Consider the following 21,733-nt stretch of genomic DNA (forward strand, 5'->3'; position numbering starts at 1 on the left):
TATATATCATTATGTAAAATGCAAAAAGAAGAAAATATAAGACATATATAAAGCAATTCTGATGATGAATGAAATAAACTAAATGAAAAAAATGCTTCTCGCTTCATTGAAGACCCATTCGTGGCATTCGGCTGTTGTCTGCTCTATGGTCGGGTTGTTGTGGCTCTGACACATTCTCCAATTCCATTCACATGTATTGTGATCTCCATGTAAGTTTTTTTCCGATTTTTACGAACGGATAAATGTAGAAAAAATAAAGCAAGTAAACAAGTTAATGATAATGTGTAAAATGTTGAACTATTTGCTATTTGGTTTTTTTTAAGACTGTACTTCGTGGATGAATCATTTGTGTTTTATACTTCTTTTACATTTCTGATTATTTACGTTTTTCTATACGCTATTCTGTTTTTCTTTGTTGCTATATTTCTTGTGGTCATAGTGATTGTAATTATAACACAATGTTTATTGATGTATCTCTTCTTTTTTTTTGCATCCTTACCTATTATGTCATTTTCTTTTGTTCTCGCATTTTTGTCAATAAAGTGGATATGTTAGCGACTCTCATAAAACTGACAAATGCAATTTTAAATCGTATAATACTGTATTGTAAATATCAATGGTTACGAATATCATGAATACATATATTTTTTTCAAGGGCATATAATCGTATAATAAATTAAAATGATACTCATATTCTACAGTCAAATTCTAATTTGCAAATAGTATTTCCTTACAAATCAATACGATTTATTTTGTGTTTTAAAATATATGCGATGAAAATGATATGAAGACTACGACAAATTTAAAATACCTAATGAATATATAAGGTATAATCATATTTATTACGACATTTTAATATCAAGTGCAGAGTAAACATATCTAACCATGCTAACGTGAGTAAACATGTAAAAACTGTTTAAAAGAAATGCAGTATTTTCATATTCAGGACACTGTATATGTATCAGGTAAAACGAAATAGTGTTAAATATGCACTATTGTGTAAACACTTCTTGGGTATGTGGTAGAAATTGTAAGACGGGACGGTTATAACAGCAAGGTAATTACAATTTTTACATAATTACTATGGATTGTGCTTTAATATTAGAAATAAACTAACAAATGTGAAATTTCTTTTCATATCTTATTAAATTGTTTATTGATTATCAAATCCTAAATAAAGACCACATATTTACAGTTGTATATCATTAAAGAGGAGCCAACGATACTAGAGGAACATTCAAACTCATAGATCAAAAATTAATTGACAACGCCATGGTTAAAAAAGACAAACAGACACATAAAAGTACACAAGACACAATGTAGTAAACTAAAGACTTAGCAACAAGAACCCCACCAACAACTGTCTAAATCGTTTATATCTATCAAAATGGGAATGTTAAGACCATGTAGTTCCCAAGTATTCCCTGAACCGAAGCCGCATGATATACAGGGTTATGAAGTAAACCAATTCAGGCCCGACAGGTCAAAAGTTGAACGCGAAAAAAAGCGGTTATTATTCATCATTCAATCTTTTTTTGTGAAAATTAAGAAATTTAACATATTATATTCCGGTTATAAGATACTACCTTTCGGTAGTCATACATAAGACGTTTTTCAACCCACAATAAGAGAAACTAAATATTTCACATACTTATGACCGGTTTAAGCATTGTTTATGGTACTACCTTTTCGATAGTCAAATATAAGACGTTTGGTTACCTACAGTCAGAGAACCTATCACTCAATGTCGCGAGTGTTATGTCATTGACTGTGTGACATCTCTCAATTTAAATCATTTGTTTAACTAGATTAAAAGTCTCGTTCATTAAGCAAGTGGTGATCAAGTCGTGTCTTTACTTCAATAAATGACAACGACAGGCAACATTTGATAGAATCGTTGTAATAGAATAGTGGATAATAATATACGTTTAATTACAGACAACGTCATGAACGTGGATAAATAACAGTAAATTTCGTACTTTATTTGACCTTGTAACATTTTGTTTATTCGAGCGTCACTGATAAGTCTTTTGTAGACGAAACGCGCGTCTGGAGTTAATATAAAATGTTAATCCTGGTATCTATTATAGGTTTATTTACAACCACTGGGTCGATGCCACTGCTGGTGGAGATTTATTTCCCCGAGGGTATCACTAGCCCGGTAGTCAGCACTTCTGTGTTGACCGGAATTATCATTGATATGATCATAATTATCAATTAACTGTTCACAATTTTGGAATTTTTGAAATACTAAGGCTTTTTTACCTCAGGAATAGATTACCTTTTACAAAAATGATTTGCCCTCAATGGTCTTCAACTTCGTATTTTTTATGACTTTCTAACATTTTTTGATTTGAGCGTCGCTGATGAGTCTTTTGTAGACGAAACGTGCGTCTGACGTTAATATAAAATGTTAATCCTAGTATCTATGATGAGTGTATTTAAGCACAAAACAATCATTGGACTAAAAAAAGTCATAATTAAATGTTCATTATAAACACCGTACGCGTATAAATGTTATGTCGTCCGGCTTCATGCATAGTTCCGTCCGGTAGGCAATTCCCGACATGTCATTACTCAATACTTAAGTGACTCAATCTGTTTATAAGAGCTCATAAATAAAGGTAACAATAGAGGTGTTCACAAGTCATGAATCGATTGTGAAAAACGATATCCGGGTTACAAACAAAAATCGAGGGAATCACAACAATAGTTACTATAACATGTATAAGAGAAAAAAATACGAACATAACAGACACACTGACGTGCAACTAAAACAAACTCAAACATACATAGAAACGAACTATTTGATCAAAACGGCCAAGTTCCTGACTTGGTACAATAAATATAGGAAGATGTGGTATGAGTGCCAATGAGACAACTCTAAATACAAATAACAATTTATAAAAGTAAACCATTATACATCAAGGTACGGCCTTGAACACGTAGCCTTGACTCACACCGAACAGCAAGCTACAACGGGCCCCAATAATAACTAGTGTAAAACCATTAAAACAGGAAAACAAACGGTCTAATCTATGCAAAAACGAGAGAACTACATAAACAGACGACAACTACTGTACATCAGATTCCTGACTTACGACAGGTGATGCATTTAAGGACAACATGGTGGGTTTAACCTGAGTTAATTGCATGCCAAGCCTTGTGTTTTTTGACAATGTTGAACAATATCACGAAAACGTTTCGTGACAGAAATACATTTCAAACACACTCAAGACCATTCATTACAGGGAACGCACAAACATATAATATAATAGTCGATACAATAGCAAAGCGCAGAACAACAACGAACATATTCCATCAACGGCAAACGATACAGGATATCAAAAACAGTGACGTGCGTATGTAACTAACAAAAGATAACACATACTATCGTAATTAAAGGAGTAGGTCCGGTAAGGACTGATTTTGGCCTCAAATTTCAGGTTCATCTGACGAAAAGTTTTGACCACTTTTTAAACACTTAAAAGTCTATTTTGTTTCATTCAATTAGTTTTTGTGAAAGATTTTAACTGATTTAGTAATTAAAAACGACCCGATTCAAGTTCAAATGTTAAAAGTCTACCAAATATGCCGCAAATTGTCACTTTTCAGATGGTTTTTGTCTAAAATGAAAGTGGCCGCATCCGTGTTCATCCTCAACCTTTACTTATGTTACGTATTATCATCAAATACAACTTGCATTTCAATATCAAGGATGAACACGAATGCGGCCACCTTCGTTTTACACGGAAGCCGTCTAACATTTAACTAAAATGCTAGGACTGTGAAGATTTCAGTAATTTAGCATGACTTAATGGTGCTAGTTCCCGATATATACGCATTGTATTATCAAAAACAGCCGATATTTATGTAACAGAAGCATTCTACTGTCCAATAAATAACTAATAGTTTACATTTGAACAACTTTGTTAAACTGCTATATTTTGGGGCCAAAAAGGGGTCTTACTGAACCTTCTCCTTTGTTGAAATCCTTTCAATATTAATATATTTGAGCAGATTATATTTTATTGTATATCTTTCAAACTGTTTATTTTATTTTTAACACATGGAAAACCGATGGGAAGACTCGGGTATTTGGAATTTGTATGAGAAAATAATGCATATATTAGTAATCCAGTATTTTGAATTGGAATTATGTTACATTCTCAGCTTACATGAATGTGTTGATATATAATTAATAACCCGCCTTACATTTTGTATCTCCTCATCCAAAGAGAAAAATGTCATCAAAGAAAGAGCTCTCTACAACGTTTTAAGTTTATCCATAAATTATCTTTGTATAATAAAGACACAATTGTGGAACATTTGAGCGAATATGTTCTTCTTCCTACTACTGATGGTGTTAATTAAAATATCACATGCATGAATTAACATCATCCAAAATGAAAACAACCCACGTGCAATGCTATAGTGTTATTCACTGTCTGTTTTTATATTATCACTGGTATAGATTCAAGGTTTGCTGTATTGGTCTCGAGACTCGTAGTTCATAACACTTTTATTAAATAATCCAACTTTTCAATACAGACTTGTTCTGAATGCAATATTTCCAATATGGACTGGCAAGTATGTGAATATAGGGCCAATATGTCCAATACGGACTTGCAATGATTTGAATACAGTGCCAATATTTCCAATACGGACTGGCAATGAATCAGAAGAACAGACAATTAGTTTACAATCCTGAATAACATGTAAACATATATTGTGCATGTACAAAAAAAAATGTAATTCAGGATTCATTGCCAGTCTGTATTGAAAATATTGGACTGGGCCGAAAAGCAATCTAGATAACGTGACAAGGAAACGTCAACAGTATGACACATGCCGTTTTGGTAGTATTAGGGCTGTTTTAATCGTATTATTACATAATACTTGATGATGTTTATCGACTTTTGTAAACTATTTTCTGTTATTTTGATAAAACAAATATCAATTTTGCTCAGTCTTTAGTTTTCAATGTTGTATTTTGTTTACAATTGGCGTTGTCAATTTGTTTTCGACTTAATAATTTGAGTGTCCTTCTTGTATATTTTACCTCTATATTACCAGACGATAGTTGAATTAAAAATCATTAATAAGTACCCCCCACAACCCTCTTCAATAGAAAATGTGAAGTTAAGGCTGGGTTGTTCAATCTAAAACCTAAACATGGTATAAAACTGTTCCTTGTTCTTACCGGGTTGCTGCTTAACGAGTGGAGAAATTCCAGATTATTTTCTAAAATAAAAAAGTAATCATCAATAATTGTACAATGAAGTGTTTTAAAAGCAAATTTCATTTAGTTACATCACAAAGTAATTTATAAATCACTTCACATTTTGTCTGATGTACAGACCTAATACGTATGAGTTAGTTGCTACATATATTCGAGTAAGGCTTGTTCTGTTGTACATTAATGCATTTTCACTTCTCAACATGCAACACGTTAGGGCATACACGTTCAACCAGGTAAATTTAGACACTTAAGATAGATAACAAAGATAATGTTATTTTAAAAGAGTTTCATTCTTTGGTCATACGATTTTTTTATTGTAAAATTTACCAAAGCATTTTGAAATCACAGAAATAACGACACAAGGTTTGATCAAGTAATTTTAAATATAAATAGGACCCACTCTATAAAAAAAACCAACACAATACTTAAGAAATGGTACATGTCCGAAGAGCTTTTCTATATTTACTGTCAGCAGAAACGCTTAAAGCCGAATATTCGTGCATGTCCGTGGATATTTGAATATAGTGCTTAAAATATCCAAAAAGGACAATACGTTCGAATGCGTAAAGGTTAACAAAATACATATATTTTCCGTACCTATATGACGATTTGTTCTCCCAATAATAATCATATTTCACGAGAGCTCTGCCCGAGGGAAATATGGTTTTTCGAGGGTGAACGAATCTTCATATCTCCCGAGGCCAAGTAAAATGAATGTTTTATTCCACTGTCTAAGCTTTGTGCGTAACGTCGTATGATTTAGTCCCGACATGTTAGATGGGAAGTGAACCTGAAATTTTGTTCCACGTCACGTGTGAAGGTATCATCCAATCAAATGTCGATTTCGCTATCAAAATCAACATACAGTAACATAATATAAAATAGCTCTCAAATCCTGAAAAAAGAAAATAACGCTGAGTTTGAATAAAAGATGTAAATCACAGGTGTATTTTTAAGGTCAGGGATACCAGCAAGTTAAATACTATTCATAGATTTGTTTATTTGCTAACGTACTATTTCACAGATATGATCTCTATTTTTTGTCTTTTCATTTTTAGCCATGGCGTTGCCAGTTTGTTTTTCGATTTATGAGTTTGACTGTCCTTCTGATATCTTTCGTCCCTCTTGTATCTCATAATATATACATCGAATGTGCGCTTGTTACTCTATCTCGTTTTATGCTTTTATGGGTACTGTTTTCTTTTGTATTTGTTGCCAATACATTTTCAGTTTGTTTTCAAATTATGAGTTCAAATATCACGTTGGTATCATTTTTCTTCATTTCGCTAACGTTATGTATTTTTAATTATTGTTAGTCTTCAAAATCTCTGAACAGTTTCTATGACGACTTTTGTCAACATATCTATTTATTTCAACACAATTTCATTTGTTTGTTTTTTAAACAGAAAAAAAAGACCAAACATTTTGCACTAGAAATTATGTCGATGGGAAGAAAAAAAGACACGATATAAAAAGCCATGTAATGGCTCATATATGTCAACAATAAACACACCTGCAATCGTTATATTAAGATATGAACACATCCTAGTCTTGAAAAGTGGGTATTTTATATATATAACATATCAAAGAAAGGCCGAAGATACTAAAGGGTTATTTATACTTGAAAGTCAAAATTACACTGACAATGACACAGTTAAAAAAGAAAAGACCAACAGACAAACAATAGTTTCTCATACACCAGATAGAAAACGGAAGACTGTACAACACGGACCATCAAAAGAAATTGGGGTTGATTACAGGTGCTCTGGAATCGTGAAAATATTGTCTCCACGAGCGTCATCCTCTGTGTTGTTTATTTAAGTTTTAACAAAAACTTGATAAGGTGGCTAGGGAGTCTAAATTAAAATTGATCGAATTTTTTGATAACTTTGTCAAAATGAAGTTTTTATCATGCTTTTTTCAAAGATATATTTAAAAGTATGGGTCATCGGACTTTTTTTCGCGCTACAGGTTGTGCAAAATTACAGCTGTAAATATGATAAAACCCGCAATTTTCTATATTAATATAAAGTCTTTGACATAATTTACATACAACTCTCAAAATTTTCACATTCATCAAATATCTAGACCAAAGTTATCTGCTTCTTCAAAATCCAAGATGGAGGAAGACACATGAGCCACCTTAATAAGTTTAATTCAGTAGGTCACATTTGAGGGAATAATGAATGAGAGTGTGGTTAAAAATAGCTCTTGAAACATATCCACTAACCTCTGTGAAACGGATATTTCATTGCAGTCAATCGGCTCGTGATGGCGTGCGTAAAAAGTACGAAAGAATGATTTTGAGAGCACCACTTGGTATCACAGACCAAACATTTTTATCAAAAAATCAAGAAAAACAAGAAAACATAAGTGTACCATTAAGACACAACTAAAGAAAAAAAAGTCACTGTTTCGGACGCAAGAAAACATAGATACACTAATTTTATTCAAATGATTTTATTTGCAAATAACATTTCTATAAATCAAGCAGTAACATAAAATATAAAACAAAGTTATTTAAGATAATGTCATTGTTCCTGAACATAGTCCTTTGCAATTCTTAAATCACCATCTTCCGACTAAGGTTTACATTACGGATTTTAACTTTTTTACCTTGAAAGGTGTAGCATGTAGGCATTAATTAACTAATCATGGATTTTTTGAAATAACAGATATCTTGAAGTAAAGTACAGTTGACAATATCGAAAAAAAAAAGTTGGTTATCATGTTTTTACAAATAAAAAAAACCTTTGGTTTCTGTGTGTTTTTTCTGTTCATAGAAACTATGAAAAGGACAATGCAGCTCTTTACCATGTGTTTTGAACAAAGAATATGTACATATGCCAAAATCTAACATGTCTACCGTTACGGAAATTCACAAATATCACCCGAACAAAAAAGTTTTTTTCATATGTTAGTCCAAATCTCAGTTTTTTCATCACCGTCATAAGGAACGCTCAAAATATAAATCTGATTTTAATTTGACATTGCAATCATAGAGTACGTTAAGATGAAGTTGTGGTAAATAGAAAATTATCGTACTTCGACGTAAACTCAATGTTGTAAGTCCTATATCAAAACACAAGATCAAAAGTTTAAAAACATCAACAGAATAGATAACAACTGTATAATAATATGTCAAAATGTCAAAAATGTGGTCACAACATTGTGTTATAAGCTTAATCACTATAAAAACACAAACAAATATGTTACAAAGTAACATAAATAGACATTTAAAATGGTTCGTGTTGTTTATTCTTTAGTTTTCTATGTTGTGTCGTGTGTGCTGTTGTCTTTTTCATTTTTAGCCATGGCGTTGTCAGTTTGTTTTAGATTTATGAGTTTGACTGTCCCTTTGGTATCTTTCGTCCCTCTTTTAAAAGAATTCTAAAAAAAATGAATAACAAAAATACAAAAATTTAACATGATAGTGCAATAACACAATAACGGGATGTATAAGCACAGATTCACGTCATATATAAATAAGAAAAAAAAAAAAAAAAAAGGAATATACCCTAGGCAAACATTAAAAGGCAGTGCAGACTCACAAAAGATTTCTTACAAAAACTATATTATACTGTATGATAGAGTAGAATGAGAAATACGGGTGCCAAAATGACGTCGGAATTATAATAACTTGTACAATTTGTTTAGTTCAAAAGATTACGCTAATTCCTATGGTTTTGAAGATAAGACCATGGCAAATTTGCGAAGGAAACAAACTGTCTTATTCTAATCTCAGTCTAGTGCATAACAAGATTTAACATTTTGAGGATAAAGAAATAGGTAGATTGACATATTTTGACTTTATAGACTGACTACCTTGTTTTTTTATTAAATTTAACCATACTTTTATAATTAACCTGACATATGTTTTTTTTTGTTAAAATAATCAACATTTTTTCCCTGTCGTAACCGTGTGTTTAAGTATTTATGCTTCTTTTTTTCTCTCGAAAAAATGAATTGTTTCATGACATAAAAAGTCTGTTTGTAAACCGTCTCTTTTTTCTTTAGAATTTGTTTAAAAAAAAATATGTACTCTATATGTGGAAAATATTGTAAAAATATAAAAGGTGGCAATTTTAACCATTCAAATTTTAATTTCATTGGAATATAATTATATTGTGTCCAGTTTGAATGTTTTAAAAGTTACTGTACACATGCATAAACTTACTGACTTAATCTATGTACATACACTAAGAAATTAATCCAATCAAACTGCATAAGATTTAATAACAATGACCGGTCCACATCATATTAAGTAAGAGGGGTAAATTCGATAGGGAGAAAATGATAGATATTTTAAATAAAAATATTGCAATAACTGATAAAATATGTCAACCATAAATTTTGCTTTAACTTCAGAAACTTGCTAATCTGTAATGGTATAGTTTTCGCATCTTTCATTTGCGTTTTTTTAATTAATAAAAAGCTAGGGCATCAAAAGTCTAAATAGATCTTAAATTTATAAAGATAATTAACCCTTTTAAAACAGTTTCTGTCTCACAAATAACAAGTAATACAAAGTAAACATATTTCTTAGAACACTGCAAAAAACTTAATTCTGATTTGCTTCTTTTTATTGTCATGAGGTGCGTTTAATTAAACCATGGTTATAGCAAACATCGAATTCTCTCAATTTTTTTTATCACACACTATACATTCAAAACAACAAAAACAAAATACCTAATATATTTTCCTTCATAAAATACATATGGGCTGGGTCGATTAGGAATCGACATGATGGAAATAAGTATCAAGATATTTATTAACCTATTACAAATTTATAACGGGTTGAAAACATCTCAATAAAAAGTATGTAACTGTTTGAAATAATTGTGAACTCTAAAACATACAACACTAATGTGGAGGGCAACAATTCATCTTTTATTTCGTCTTTTAGATGGTAAAAAATCTTTCAAAGTATTATACATGTCGATGCACACGTGTACTTGTAAAAAATCGATTTCTTTCCTACGCAGCTCATATGAAATTTCTTAAATGTAACATGTGTAAACCTTCGTTTTCTGTTTTAATTTAAATAATTTTAAATGTAATTATTTCACATTCGGCACAACCAGAGTAATATTATCCCCAAAACAACAAAAGAGTTCAATTGATGTACATTTTGCTTTGGTAGCCTCCTTATTGACAACAGAAAAAAATAACATCATTAAGTGCGGTATCATCTCCATATCCTTGGTGAGCTTCAACTTTGGTCTGTAGACCACATATGGCACTGTGCATTGGACAGGCGTCACTCCATTCACCATATGAGCCATATGGTCCATACCCAGGAGGATAGTTAAGGTCAACGACATCAAATTCATCTTTGAAATATCTGCATCTGAATCTGACGTAATTAGCGCCAGTGCTATCTTCATTAACCTTTCAAAAAAGATATGTCATATTTTCAGATTTCATACCAGTTAGCAAATATCTATTAAACTCGGAGAATCTGCAAATTGTTTACCAACTAACTGTAAACCAACTAATGTTCGCTCCTTTCAAGTTTTGAAAATAAAGGCGATATCAATCGTCTGATCGTTTCTTGTTAAGCTACATGAAGTACATTTTTATATCGCAAACATAAATGGCCGCGAAATTGAACTCAAAGGACTAAGCGCAAAATAAGGTATTCGTAAAACTCAGTTCGTTTACAGTAGTTGGCAATAAAACAGACAGAACGAATAGTAACTGAACAACATAAAAATCAAAAGATAGAAATAACACGTGTACATGTACGCATGTCAACAAGCCAACTAAGTTAAATATCTTCAGGTCATTTACGTTTAAATGAAGCTTCATATGAAAAAAATAGGTAAATGTATTGCAAATTCTTATACAAAATGAATTATAAACATTATGTTACAGATGTAAAAGTAATATTGTTATTCTAACGACAATTTCACAAATTAGTTTCATTTATTCATCGTTCAATCTTGCAAACAATAAAGGCAATAAATTGTAATTGATAATTTGCAGCATCTGGCGTAAATGCACAATTTAATCATGGTATCTATGATGAATTATTATTTACAGCTTTCTGCAAAAGAAACATCAATAATTTAGACCCCGTTCTCCATTTCAATATTGAAAATTAATAATGGCTACACAAGAACACGTATTTCTATTTCAAATGTGATGCATATTAAATTTTTTTATAAAGGTTTTTCGTAAGGTATTTATAAAACAAAAAAGAAAAATCCATGAAATCGTTTTTGTTTTCAAATCGTGAACTAAAACGCATATGATAATGCTATATCAAGTAAAGTGAAAATATATGCAATTTTATATTAAAAATTAAATTTTGTTTAAAAAAATAATACAACGGACCGCTTATAAACAAGATAGAAACCTGATGTTTAGTGGTTGCTGTTCATAAATGTTTCTCGCTTCTTGTTTTTATTTCTTCCTGTTTGAATAGCTTTACATTAGTCATTATACGACCTTTTAAAGCTTGCTGTTCGGTTTGAGCCAAAGATCCGTGGTGAAGGACTTCCTTGGAACTTTTACAACTTGTGACTTGAATTGTTAGTCTCATTTTACACTCATTTAACATCTTCTTATATCTATTTATAAAATGAGATATGAAAGGAAAACTATCATGCAATCAATCTTCTACAACATCTTTCAAATCATCAAATTAAGAAGCATTTGATTATCAGCTTAATCTAACAAAAGACAAATGGCGGGAGAAAAGTACCAACATCAGCACCGTGACAAATAAACTCATCATATATACCAAGATTGAAATTATGTATTTGAGCCAGACAAGCGTTTTGTCTACAAACGACTCATCAGTGACTCTCGAACCCCAATAAGTTAAAAAGGCCAAATAAAGTACGAAAATGAAGAGAATTTATGACAATGATTTGTATCCTTCCTTTTCAAACACTTGCATAAAGTTGTGTTCTTTCTATGTAACGTCATCAGACTAGGTTACATTTTTTTCAGGACGTCACAAAAATATATTTACAAAAATTCGTAATAATTACAATATAAGCAGCTTACACTGTATTGATGCACTTGTAGGGAAAAGGCAACAAGAAATGCGTTTGGTGGACAAAGTGTTTCCCTTGTCCAATCTCCCCATACCTGCTGACCAGAACTTGCCATATCACCATAACGATCACTTGCTCTACTTCCACAGACAATTTCAATAGCATTCAGTTCTGTATTATCTCCGTTTGGAGGTTCAATCTGAAAAAAGAATGCACACATAAAAATAAAAATTACTATTCCAACGTGAGCAACGTCGGAATCGTTATAAATAAAATGTATAAACGACGAAAAGGTTACTACAATTAAAAAATGTTTGCTACAATTATTATATAGTTAGAGTTAATGTTTAAGTGTGACAACTTTCAGAATATTTGTTTCGGTCAATAAGACTGTTAAAAGACACAGATACAAAATAATTCCTTAGTTTAGGAAAAAAGCACGGTAAGTATTGAGTTAACAAGCTATATGTCACTTAACGAATTCACGAAATAGAAAAGTGTACCTTGAAAGGGATGTACCAAATGTTTTCTTAGTAGATTGAAAATTCCTTAATGTACCATGAGCTGTTAAATGCATATACTGTGAATTCATTTATTGTAGTTGGTATCATTTTTCGTGGATTGCTGAAATCTTGCATATTCGTTGGTATTTGATTTTGTGGTTTTACCAACCTCTGTTTAGAAAGCTTTAAGCCTTTTGAAATTATGATATTTGTTGAACATTTGAATTCGTGGTTCATCTGTAACAACGAAACCCACGAAAATTGGTTTCCAACAAATAATAATGAATCCAAAGTTACCATCAACTTTTGCATGCAAACTGTTTTATTCGTAACATTGTCTCATACAATACTTAACCTAAGATGATTTGATGTTAATTTGGCTTTCATTTATCGCTTATTTACTTGTAGTTTAAGATTTTTTTTCCTTTAGTTTTGACCAAATTCACTGAATTTAGTCTTCAGGTGTAGTTCTCAAATTAGTATAGTAGTTTTATAATCTTATTCAAAAGTTTTGATAGATCAAGATTAAACGTATTTCATAAAAATATACATACTTTCATCCTGAAACCAATTGCATAATGACCTCGCGTGCAAAATTCTGCACATGCCCAAACACCTAAACTTCCGCCATTCGTTACAGATAATGTCTTATTCACTGAAACAGAAAACATCTTTATAACATTGACCAGCTTAAGATTGAACATTATGATGTATGTCTTAAAACAAGACAAAGTTATTTATGATTTATTTTGACATATGATCAAAAGTGCAAATTTATTTAAAACAAAATTTACGTGTCAATCAGCATAATGAATGTATGGACTTTTTCAAACAAATCTGAGGAAAATTATATATGCATTATATTTCAGATAGAATAAATTATTTCGGTGACTTCCGTGCATTCAGGCAAAATGTAAACGATACAATGTAGACCGAAAGATATATGGCATCAAACTGTTTTCTTCAATAATGTACTGCTGATAAAACTATTGCATATTTATGATTTATGTTCAACGTTTGAAATATTTCTTAAGTATATTACGTACTTTTCAAATTTAATTTCTTTCAGTTGATTATTTATATCAATTTATTGAAATTTAGAATAAGAGGCGAAGGACATGGCGTTGAAACAATGAACCACACAATAATAAACTAAAAAAGGAATAAGGCATATTTTCATTCAGTGTCGTTATTTTCATGAACGTAAATCATACTTTATCCGTTGAATTGTTTTATATGTTGACATCTGGTGCCCAGTATACATATTTAAAGGTTACTACGCTGCTCTAAGCTGTGCTTATTTATGAAAGCAATCATTTGACCAGTAGCTTATTATCATTGCTTTTGTTCTTTGGTGAATACTGGTTTTCATTTCATTGACAATCATCTCCTTATCTATATTTAGAATCACTGTTTGTTGTTTTGATTTTGCCATTTGATTGGGGACTCTCCATTTTGATTTTCTCGGAGCTCAGTATGTTTTGAGATTTTATTTTTTACCTTTCATTACCGTTGAGAGATGCATTAAAGATATTGATATATCACTACAACAAATGTGTAACGTTATTTCTTAACTCCATTGTTAATAATTTTAATAGTGAACGCTTGAGGCATGCCGAGCAATTTAAATAAATAAAAAAAAATCCATATTGCTGAGAGTGTATAGATATATAAATATTAGATTTATAGTGGTGGAATCTGTTTTTAATTTGATTTTTATTCTTCCCTTTTAGAGAATTACAGAAGTATAAATGTGACGTTGCCAGGCATGATCACATTTTTTCAAGATGTCACAATATGAAATTTAATAGAAACCAAGACGTCATAATTAAACTTCGATTTATCATTTTTTCACTAGTGAGAAGAAAAACTGTTCATATTTGATTCGGAAATGTACCAACAGTGGAAAAATTTGGGAAACAAATATTGCCAACACTTTGAGTGCGCATAACATGTCTTTTTTTCAGTTCTTGAGCTACAGATCAATAATTTGGTAAACACAGTCAATACAAATCTATAATTGTTAATAGTGAACACAGAAGAGAATAAAATAAAAACAATTTGCGTAATAATAGTGTACTATTTTTAATAACGATTTGAAAATTTTATATGAGTTAAACATTAATATTATTATTAATATTATTAATAAATTATCGTTGGTTATCTCAACGAGATTGATTTTCTTGCTTGAGCCGGTCACGAAAAGCAATCGAGTTGAGATGACCATTGATAATCTGTTTATCGCTATTTTACCTATGACGACGTTGTCAATTTCATGTCAATTTCGTTAGCAACGCCACGTGGCGCCTTAGTTTCTAGCGATAATTTTCATCTCAAGCGAGTAAAATGATATGACAAATTATCACAAAAAAGATTAAAGGAAAAATGCACAAAATAGCGATAAAAAAAGTATCGTCATAAATGGTGACAATGGAAACAATTGCTGATCCTCTTGCCAGGGATGATTCCAGGTGTTTTCAAATGGGTCCCTTGAATATCAAATTGGGAATTTTTATCCCAATTGGGATTTTTTTATGCATACAATCTAATACGAAATAATATCATTTTCCTGTAAAAATGGAAAATGAATATTAAGTTAATTTCACTTGTATACTGATTGAAGAAATTATTGGATTCAGACTAGGGAAGTTGTAATACATGAGAATATCATTGCATATGATGCACTATCATCTTAACTTTGGTAAACGAGGCCTATTACAAAAACATATGTACCACAAGTACTAGCTAACATAAACCTATGGCAAGCGGTTTAGCTATTTATTCGAATTTCAAATTATCTGATAATATATAAGATATCTTATGTAATATATAAGATATCTAATGTAATATATAAGATATCTCATGTAATATATAAGATATCTCATATAATATATAAGATTTATTTAAGATATCTTAAAGTATATGAAATATCTTACAAATATGTTTTGTATAAGATATCTTATCATATACTTAGACTAAATAACATATGATTTTTACTGTATGATAATAGCATTAAATTAACGTAAATTCCATATTTTTCGAATTGGTGTTTAGCGGGCTGATATGAAAAGTGTATCACATGCTTCGATTGTTATCACATGCCTTTCCGTAACGTTATCACATGGCATACCGGTGATACTCGGCAAATTCCGGAAAATACACCTCAATGCTACGTTTTCAGTGAAAAACATTAAGAAATAGTGTACAACACAATTATTTAGATACTGAAAAGTATACTGTGTAAAATAATAACAAAAAATAAATAAAAAATGAAAAAAACAAACAAACAAATTATTGAATAAATGCATTCTTTATAAGTTTCAAACATAATTTAGAAAGTTACTTTGAAAAGGTTGACTTTTCCAAACAGTTCTCACTATGTATATTGTGATAATACATGCGATATGAAAAATGCCATGTAATAATCTGATATTATATAAGTTGGATATCATATTAAGAAAATTATATGAAATATCTTATAATTTATACGATATCTTTAATAATATTTCTTATAATATATAAGATATCATAAATAATATTTTTTATAATATATCTTATATAGAATAATATCTTATGTAATATAGAAGATAACTTATATCGATTTTAAAATATATATATCTTACATATACTATAGATAAGATATCTTACAAATATACTTTATATAAGGTATCTTATAAATATACTTTATAAAGATATCTTACAAATTTACTTTATATAAGATATCTTATATAGTTTATAAGATATCTTATATAATTTATAAGATATCTGATAATATCAGATTATTACATGGCATTTTTCATATCGCATGTATTATCAGCCCTAGGTTCAATATCAGCCCAAGAGCCGCATGGCTCGAGGGCTGATAATACATGCGATATGAAAAATGACATGTTATGATCTTTTTATCATATGCTTCAACAGTAGAGAAAAATAACAGATTCATATATTGATCTTTCTACGTGGTTTCCGAAAAGAAGTTGAAAGAGTAAAAAGTTCACGGACGTCGGACCAAAAATTTGATACATTCAATATGAAATCTTTCTATCATATGCCTCAACAGAGAAAAAATCATTTAAATATTGACGAATTGACAAAAAATAATTCAACAATATGCATCATGAACATTGTTTGGAAAAGTCAGCTTTTTTAAAGTAACTTTCTAAATTATGTTTCAGAAAAACTTAAAAAATGCATTTATTTAATATATTTTTTTTTAATTTAATTTAATCATTTCACACAATATACTTTCCACTATTCAAATAATTGTTTTGTACACTACTTTGTAATGTTTTTCACTGAAAATGTAGCATTGAGGTGTATTTTCCGGAATTTGCCGAGTATCACCGGAATGCCATGTGATAACGTTACGGAAAGGCATGTGATAACAATCGAAGCATGTGATAAACTTTTCATATCAGCCCGCTAAGCACCAATTCGGAAAATATGGAAAATACTTTAATTTAATGCTATTATCATACGGTAAAAATCATATGTTATTTAGTCTAAGTATATGATAATGAAAATTATATGAGATAACTTATAAACTTTAAGATATCTCATAAATTATTTAAGATATCTCGTGAACTATATAAGATAGCTTATTAACTTTATGAGATATCTTTCAAACTATATCAAATATCTAATGAAGTATTATATAAGATATCTTATAAGTTAATGAGATATCTTGAAGTTAGATTTAATAGAAAAACGGCTTGCCATATTAACCAGTGAACAAAATCCACCATTGGGTAATTTTTCAACAGATCATCTTTATTTACCTTGATTTAAATGTATTTCAAATAGAACTGGCCAATTGTTGAGTTCAGAAAAGCAATTACAAAAGTATATATATTTAATTGATAAGATATTTAAAGCAATTAAACCAGTGAACTTTAAAATTATTTGGATCATTTTCATATCTTTTGAAACAGTTCCAAAATGATGACATCGTATTTCAGGGGGGTCTCATTTCACGAATGGTCTATCTTCAACATTATTTTCAAAAACGTTCAAAATTTTGTCTTTTGCTGAAAAAAGAGCAAAATATAAAATAATTTCCTTTACAAAACAAGTTTTAATCAAATTACATAACTGGATCTGCTGGGCAATCTGCTTTTATCATTAAAATTCCTTCATCAATGTTATATCAAAATTTGAATTTGGTCTTTGTCGAGGTCTGTTTTGACACCCATTTTGACAAAAAGCATATTTTTGATCAACCTGCTGAGCGATCTACTTTTACGAGACCGAATTTCCCATAACATTTTAACTTCAATTGAATCCGGCCGCCAAAATTGTTTACCTCATGTTGACATAATTAAATTAAATCGTTGTTAATAAAATGCGATCATAGTCAGGATTCTTATCCAGATTTTACTAGGTTTTGACGACAAACTATGAAAAATTAAAGTTGCCGTAATCGGTGACGGAAATTTTCCGGAAATACCAATTTTTGTTTTATTTTCCTCAATTGGGAATTTATATTTACAAACATTTTTCTGGGGCCGCTGGCTGATTTAAGGGCCGTTAAGCGGCCCTAAACAATATAGTGGAATCATCCCTGCTTGCAGAGGTTTTACTAAAAAAAGACATTTATAAATGTACAAATTGATAACCACACATTTAGCAATTTCATACGTCCGAAGCTCTTATATTGATTTACCTTCATCAAAAACGCCTAAAGTAAAATTTTCTATGGCCCAGGTTGTATGAGAACCGAAAGAGATACAGATCTTAATGACAATAAAATACATTAAATATAGTTAGATCCATCTAAGGTCAACTTCGACTGAGGGTGTTAAACCATAGTTTGTTTATGATTTCAAAACTTATAAACAAACAACTTTTAACAGTTTGTTTTAATTCATTATAAAGCATATATTCATTCAGCAGACGTATAGATTCAGTTCCGTAAAACTTAAAAACATGACGTTAAATAATTGAATGCGTCCGAAATTATTTTCAAAAATTGTTCAGGAACGTTAAAAGGAAAAAAAACTCCGGAGATTCTATACTTATATGTGCACCAAAAATTCACTATTCTTAGAAGGATTAAAAAGAACAGGTTTTACTCACCGACATGGGTACGATCTCTTTGTATGAGGTTTGTACCAGATATATAGTCAAAATCCGAATGACAGCATCCGGACTGATCTAGTTTACACTCTCGAGAAGAGGTTATATACGTTATTTCACAACATCTCTCTCCAAATTTCAAACATAGTGCCGCACATTGAGTTTGAGACATTTTCCCCAGAGATGTGAGAGCCACTGACCGAATTTTCTTATTCTTCTCTACTAAGAACAATTCCTGTCTCGTTTGGAAATTCCCAGCAAACATTTCTGCATTTTGAAAATTTTGAAAAACAAAGCTATATATCAAAGCAATAACATATACTTGCATTTCTAAAACAACGAAAAACTGTATATAAACTTAAAATCGTTAAAAGTAAATACTAAACAGCATTTATATTTGAATCCATTTGATAACTGTTATTAATTTTTCTGACTTTTTTTGTGAAATGCATTTGCTTTTAAACACGACAGTTCAATAAGTTATATGAAACATTTTTTTCTTTATTAGTCTGGGGAGTAATAACTACCTACGTAACATCGATCAATTTATTACAAAAGTACGACTCATTGTATTCCATACTTCAAAACAGGGGAAACTTCATCCTCGCTTCGCTACATTGACTTTAATAATTTAGCGTAGCAACATCAGCATTGTTTAGGAGTTTGATTGTAGTTAAACATTTTATATTTTTGTCAATTTGATGTAATTAATTACTCTGCTTGTTTTTGTCAAATGAATTTACTTTTAAATGCGATTGCTGACATTATTAAAGATATATGAAACATGGTTTATATATTGGTCTCAAAGTAATAATTGCTACCTCCCTTTAACATCAATGGATAACAAAGGTACGACTTATTGTATTCCACACTACAATTACAAAAAAGTGGATAACTGTAATTGATATTTCTAATGCCTTTTTTGTTGAGTTGAGACATTTTCCCCAGAGATGTGAGAGCCACTGACCGGCTTTTCTTATTCTTTTCTACTATGAAAATTTCGTGTCTCGTTTGTAAATTCCCAGCAACAATTTCTGCATTTTGAAAGTTTTGAAAAAAAAAGCTATATATCAAAGCGATAACATACACTTGCATTTCTAAAACAACGAAAAACTGTATTTAAACTTAGAATGTTTAAAAGCAAATACTAAATAGCATTTATATTTTAATCTATTTGATAACTATAATGAATTTTTCTGACTTTTTTTGTGAAATGCATTTGCTTTTAAACACGACAGTTCAATAAGTTATATGAAACATTGTTTCTTTATTAGTCTGGGGAGTAATAACTACCTACGTAACATCGATCAATGGATTACAAAAGTACGACTCATTGTATTTCATACTTCAAAACAGGGGAAACTTCATCCTCGCTTCGCTACATTGACTTTAATAATTTAGCGTAGCAACATCAGCATTGTTTAGGAGTTTGATTGTAGTTAAACATTTTATATTTTTGTCAATTTGATGTAATTAATTACTCTGCTTGTTTTTGTCAAATGAATTTACTTTTAAATGCGATTGCTGACATTATAAAAGATATATAAAACATTTTTTATATATTGGTCTCAAAGTAATAATTGCTACCTCCCTTTAACATCAATGGATAACAAAGGTACGACTTATTATATTCCACGTTACAAATACAAAAAGTAGATAACTGTAATTGATATTTCTAATGCCTTTTTTTGTCAAATTAATGATTTGCTTTTAAACACTCCAGCTGTAATTTATTTTTCTTTACTGTCTCCAGAGTAATAATTGTCTACGTTCCCCATCATCAATTGATTACAAAGTTAAAACTGATTCTATTCCAAAATACAAAACAGTGGAAACGCTACGTTGACTTGATAGATTAGAGCAACAAACACCATCATTGATTAGGAGTTTGCACTTCACAACGTTGAATGCATTATTTTAGCATAGTAACGTCCCCATTTCTCATGAATTAGCACTACGATCGTTGACTTTAATAGTTTAGCATAGCAACGTCCCCATTGTTTGGGAGTTTGCACTACGCAAAGTTGACCTTATTAGTGTAGCGTAGCAATGTCCCCATTGATACACAGTTTGTACTACGCTTCGTTGACTTTATAGGTTTTGCATAGCAAGTGTCACTATTGTTTGGGAGTTTGCACTACGCTTCATTGTCTTTAAAAGTTTAGCGTATCAACGTACCCATTGTTTGGGAATTTGCACTACGCTTCCTTGACTTTAATAGTTTTGCATAGCAACGTTAGTATTGTTTGGGAGTTTGCACTTCGCTTAGTTGACTTTAATAGTTTACCATAGCCACGTCTCCATTGTTAAAGATTTTACATTACGCTTCGTTGACTTTATTAGTTTAGCGTTTCAATGTCCCCATTGCTCAGGAGTTTGCACTACGCTTCGTTTACTTTAATAGTTTAGCGTAGCAACCCCCTCATTGTTTTGGAGTTTGCACTACGCTTCGTTGACCTTATTAGTGTAGCGTAGCAATGTCCCCATTGATACACAGTTTGTACTACGCTTCGTTGACTTTATAGGTTTTGCATAGCAAGTGTCACTATTGTTTGGGAGTTTGCACTACGCTTCATTGTCTTTAAAAGTTTAGCGTATCAACGTACCCATTGTTTGGGAATTTGCACTACGCTTCCTTGACTTTAATAGTTTTGCATAGCAACGTTAGTATTGTTTGGGAGTTTGCACTTCGCTTAGTTGACTTTAATAGTTTACCATAGCCACGTCTCCATTGTTAAAGATTTTACATTACGCTTCGTTGACTTTATTAGTTTAGCGTTTCAATGTCCCCATTGCTCAGGAGTTTGCACTACGCTTCGTTTACTTTAATAGTTTAGCGTAGCAACCCCCTCATTGTTTTGGAGTTTGCACTACGCTTCGTTGACTTTATTAGTTTATCATATCAA

At 30.7% G+C, this 21,733-nt stretch overlaps 1 protein-coding gene across 1 annotated transcript; it reads right to left on the reverse strand.

The window, feature by feature from the left end:
- Positions 1–7,696: 7,696 nt before the first annotated feature.
- On the reverse strand, positions 7,697–19,246 carry LOC139498934 (vitelline membrane outer layer protein 1 homolog). The gene is made up of 4 exons (XM_071287527.1): positions 18,828–19,246; positions 13,307–13,407; positions 12,260–12,448; positions 7,697–10,633 (listed from the first exon to the last, which is right to left on the reverse strand). Exons 1-4 carry the CDS (start codon positions 19,153–19,155, stop codon positions 10,391–10,393), a joined length of 861 nt encoding a protein of 286 aa, XP_071143628.1. The 5' UTR covers positions 19,156–19,246; the 3' UTR covers positions 7,697–10,390.
- Between the last annotated feature and the right edge of the window lie 2,487 nt (positions 19,247–21,733).

The sequence above is a fragment of the Mytilus edulis genome, chromosome 12, assembly GCF_963676685.1.
Source record: "Mytilus edulis chromosome 12, xbMytEdul2.2, whole genome shotgun sequence".
NCBI lineage: Eukaryota > Metazoa > Mollusca > Bivalvia > Mytilida > Mytilidae > Mytilus > Mytilus edulis.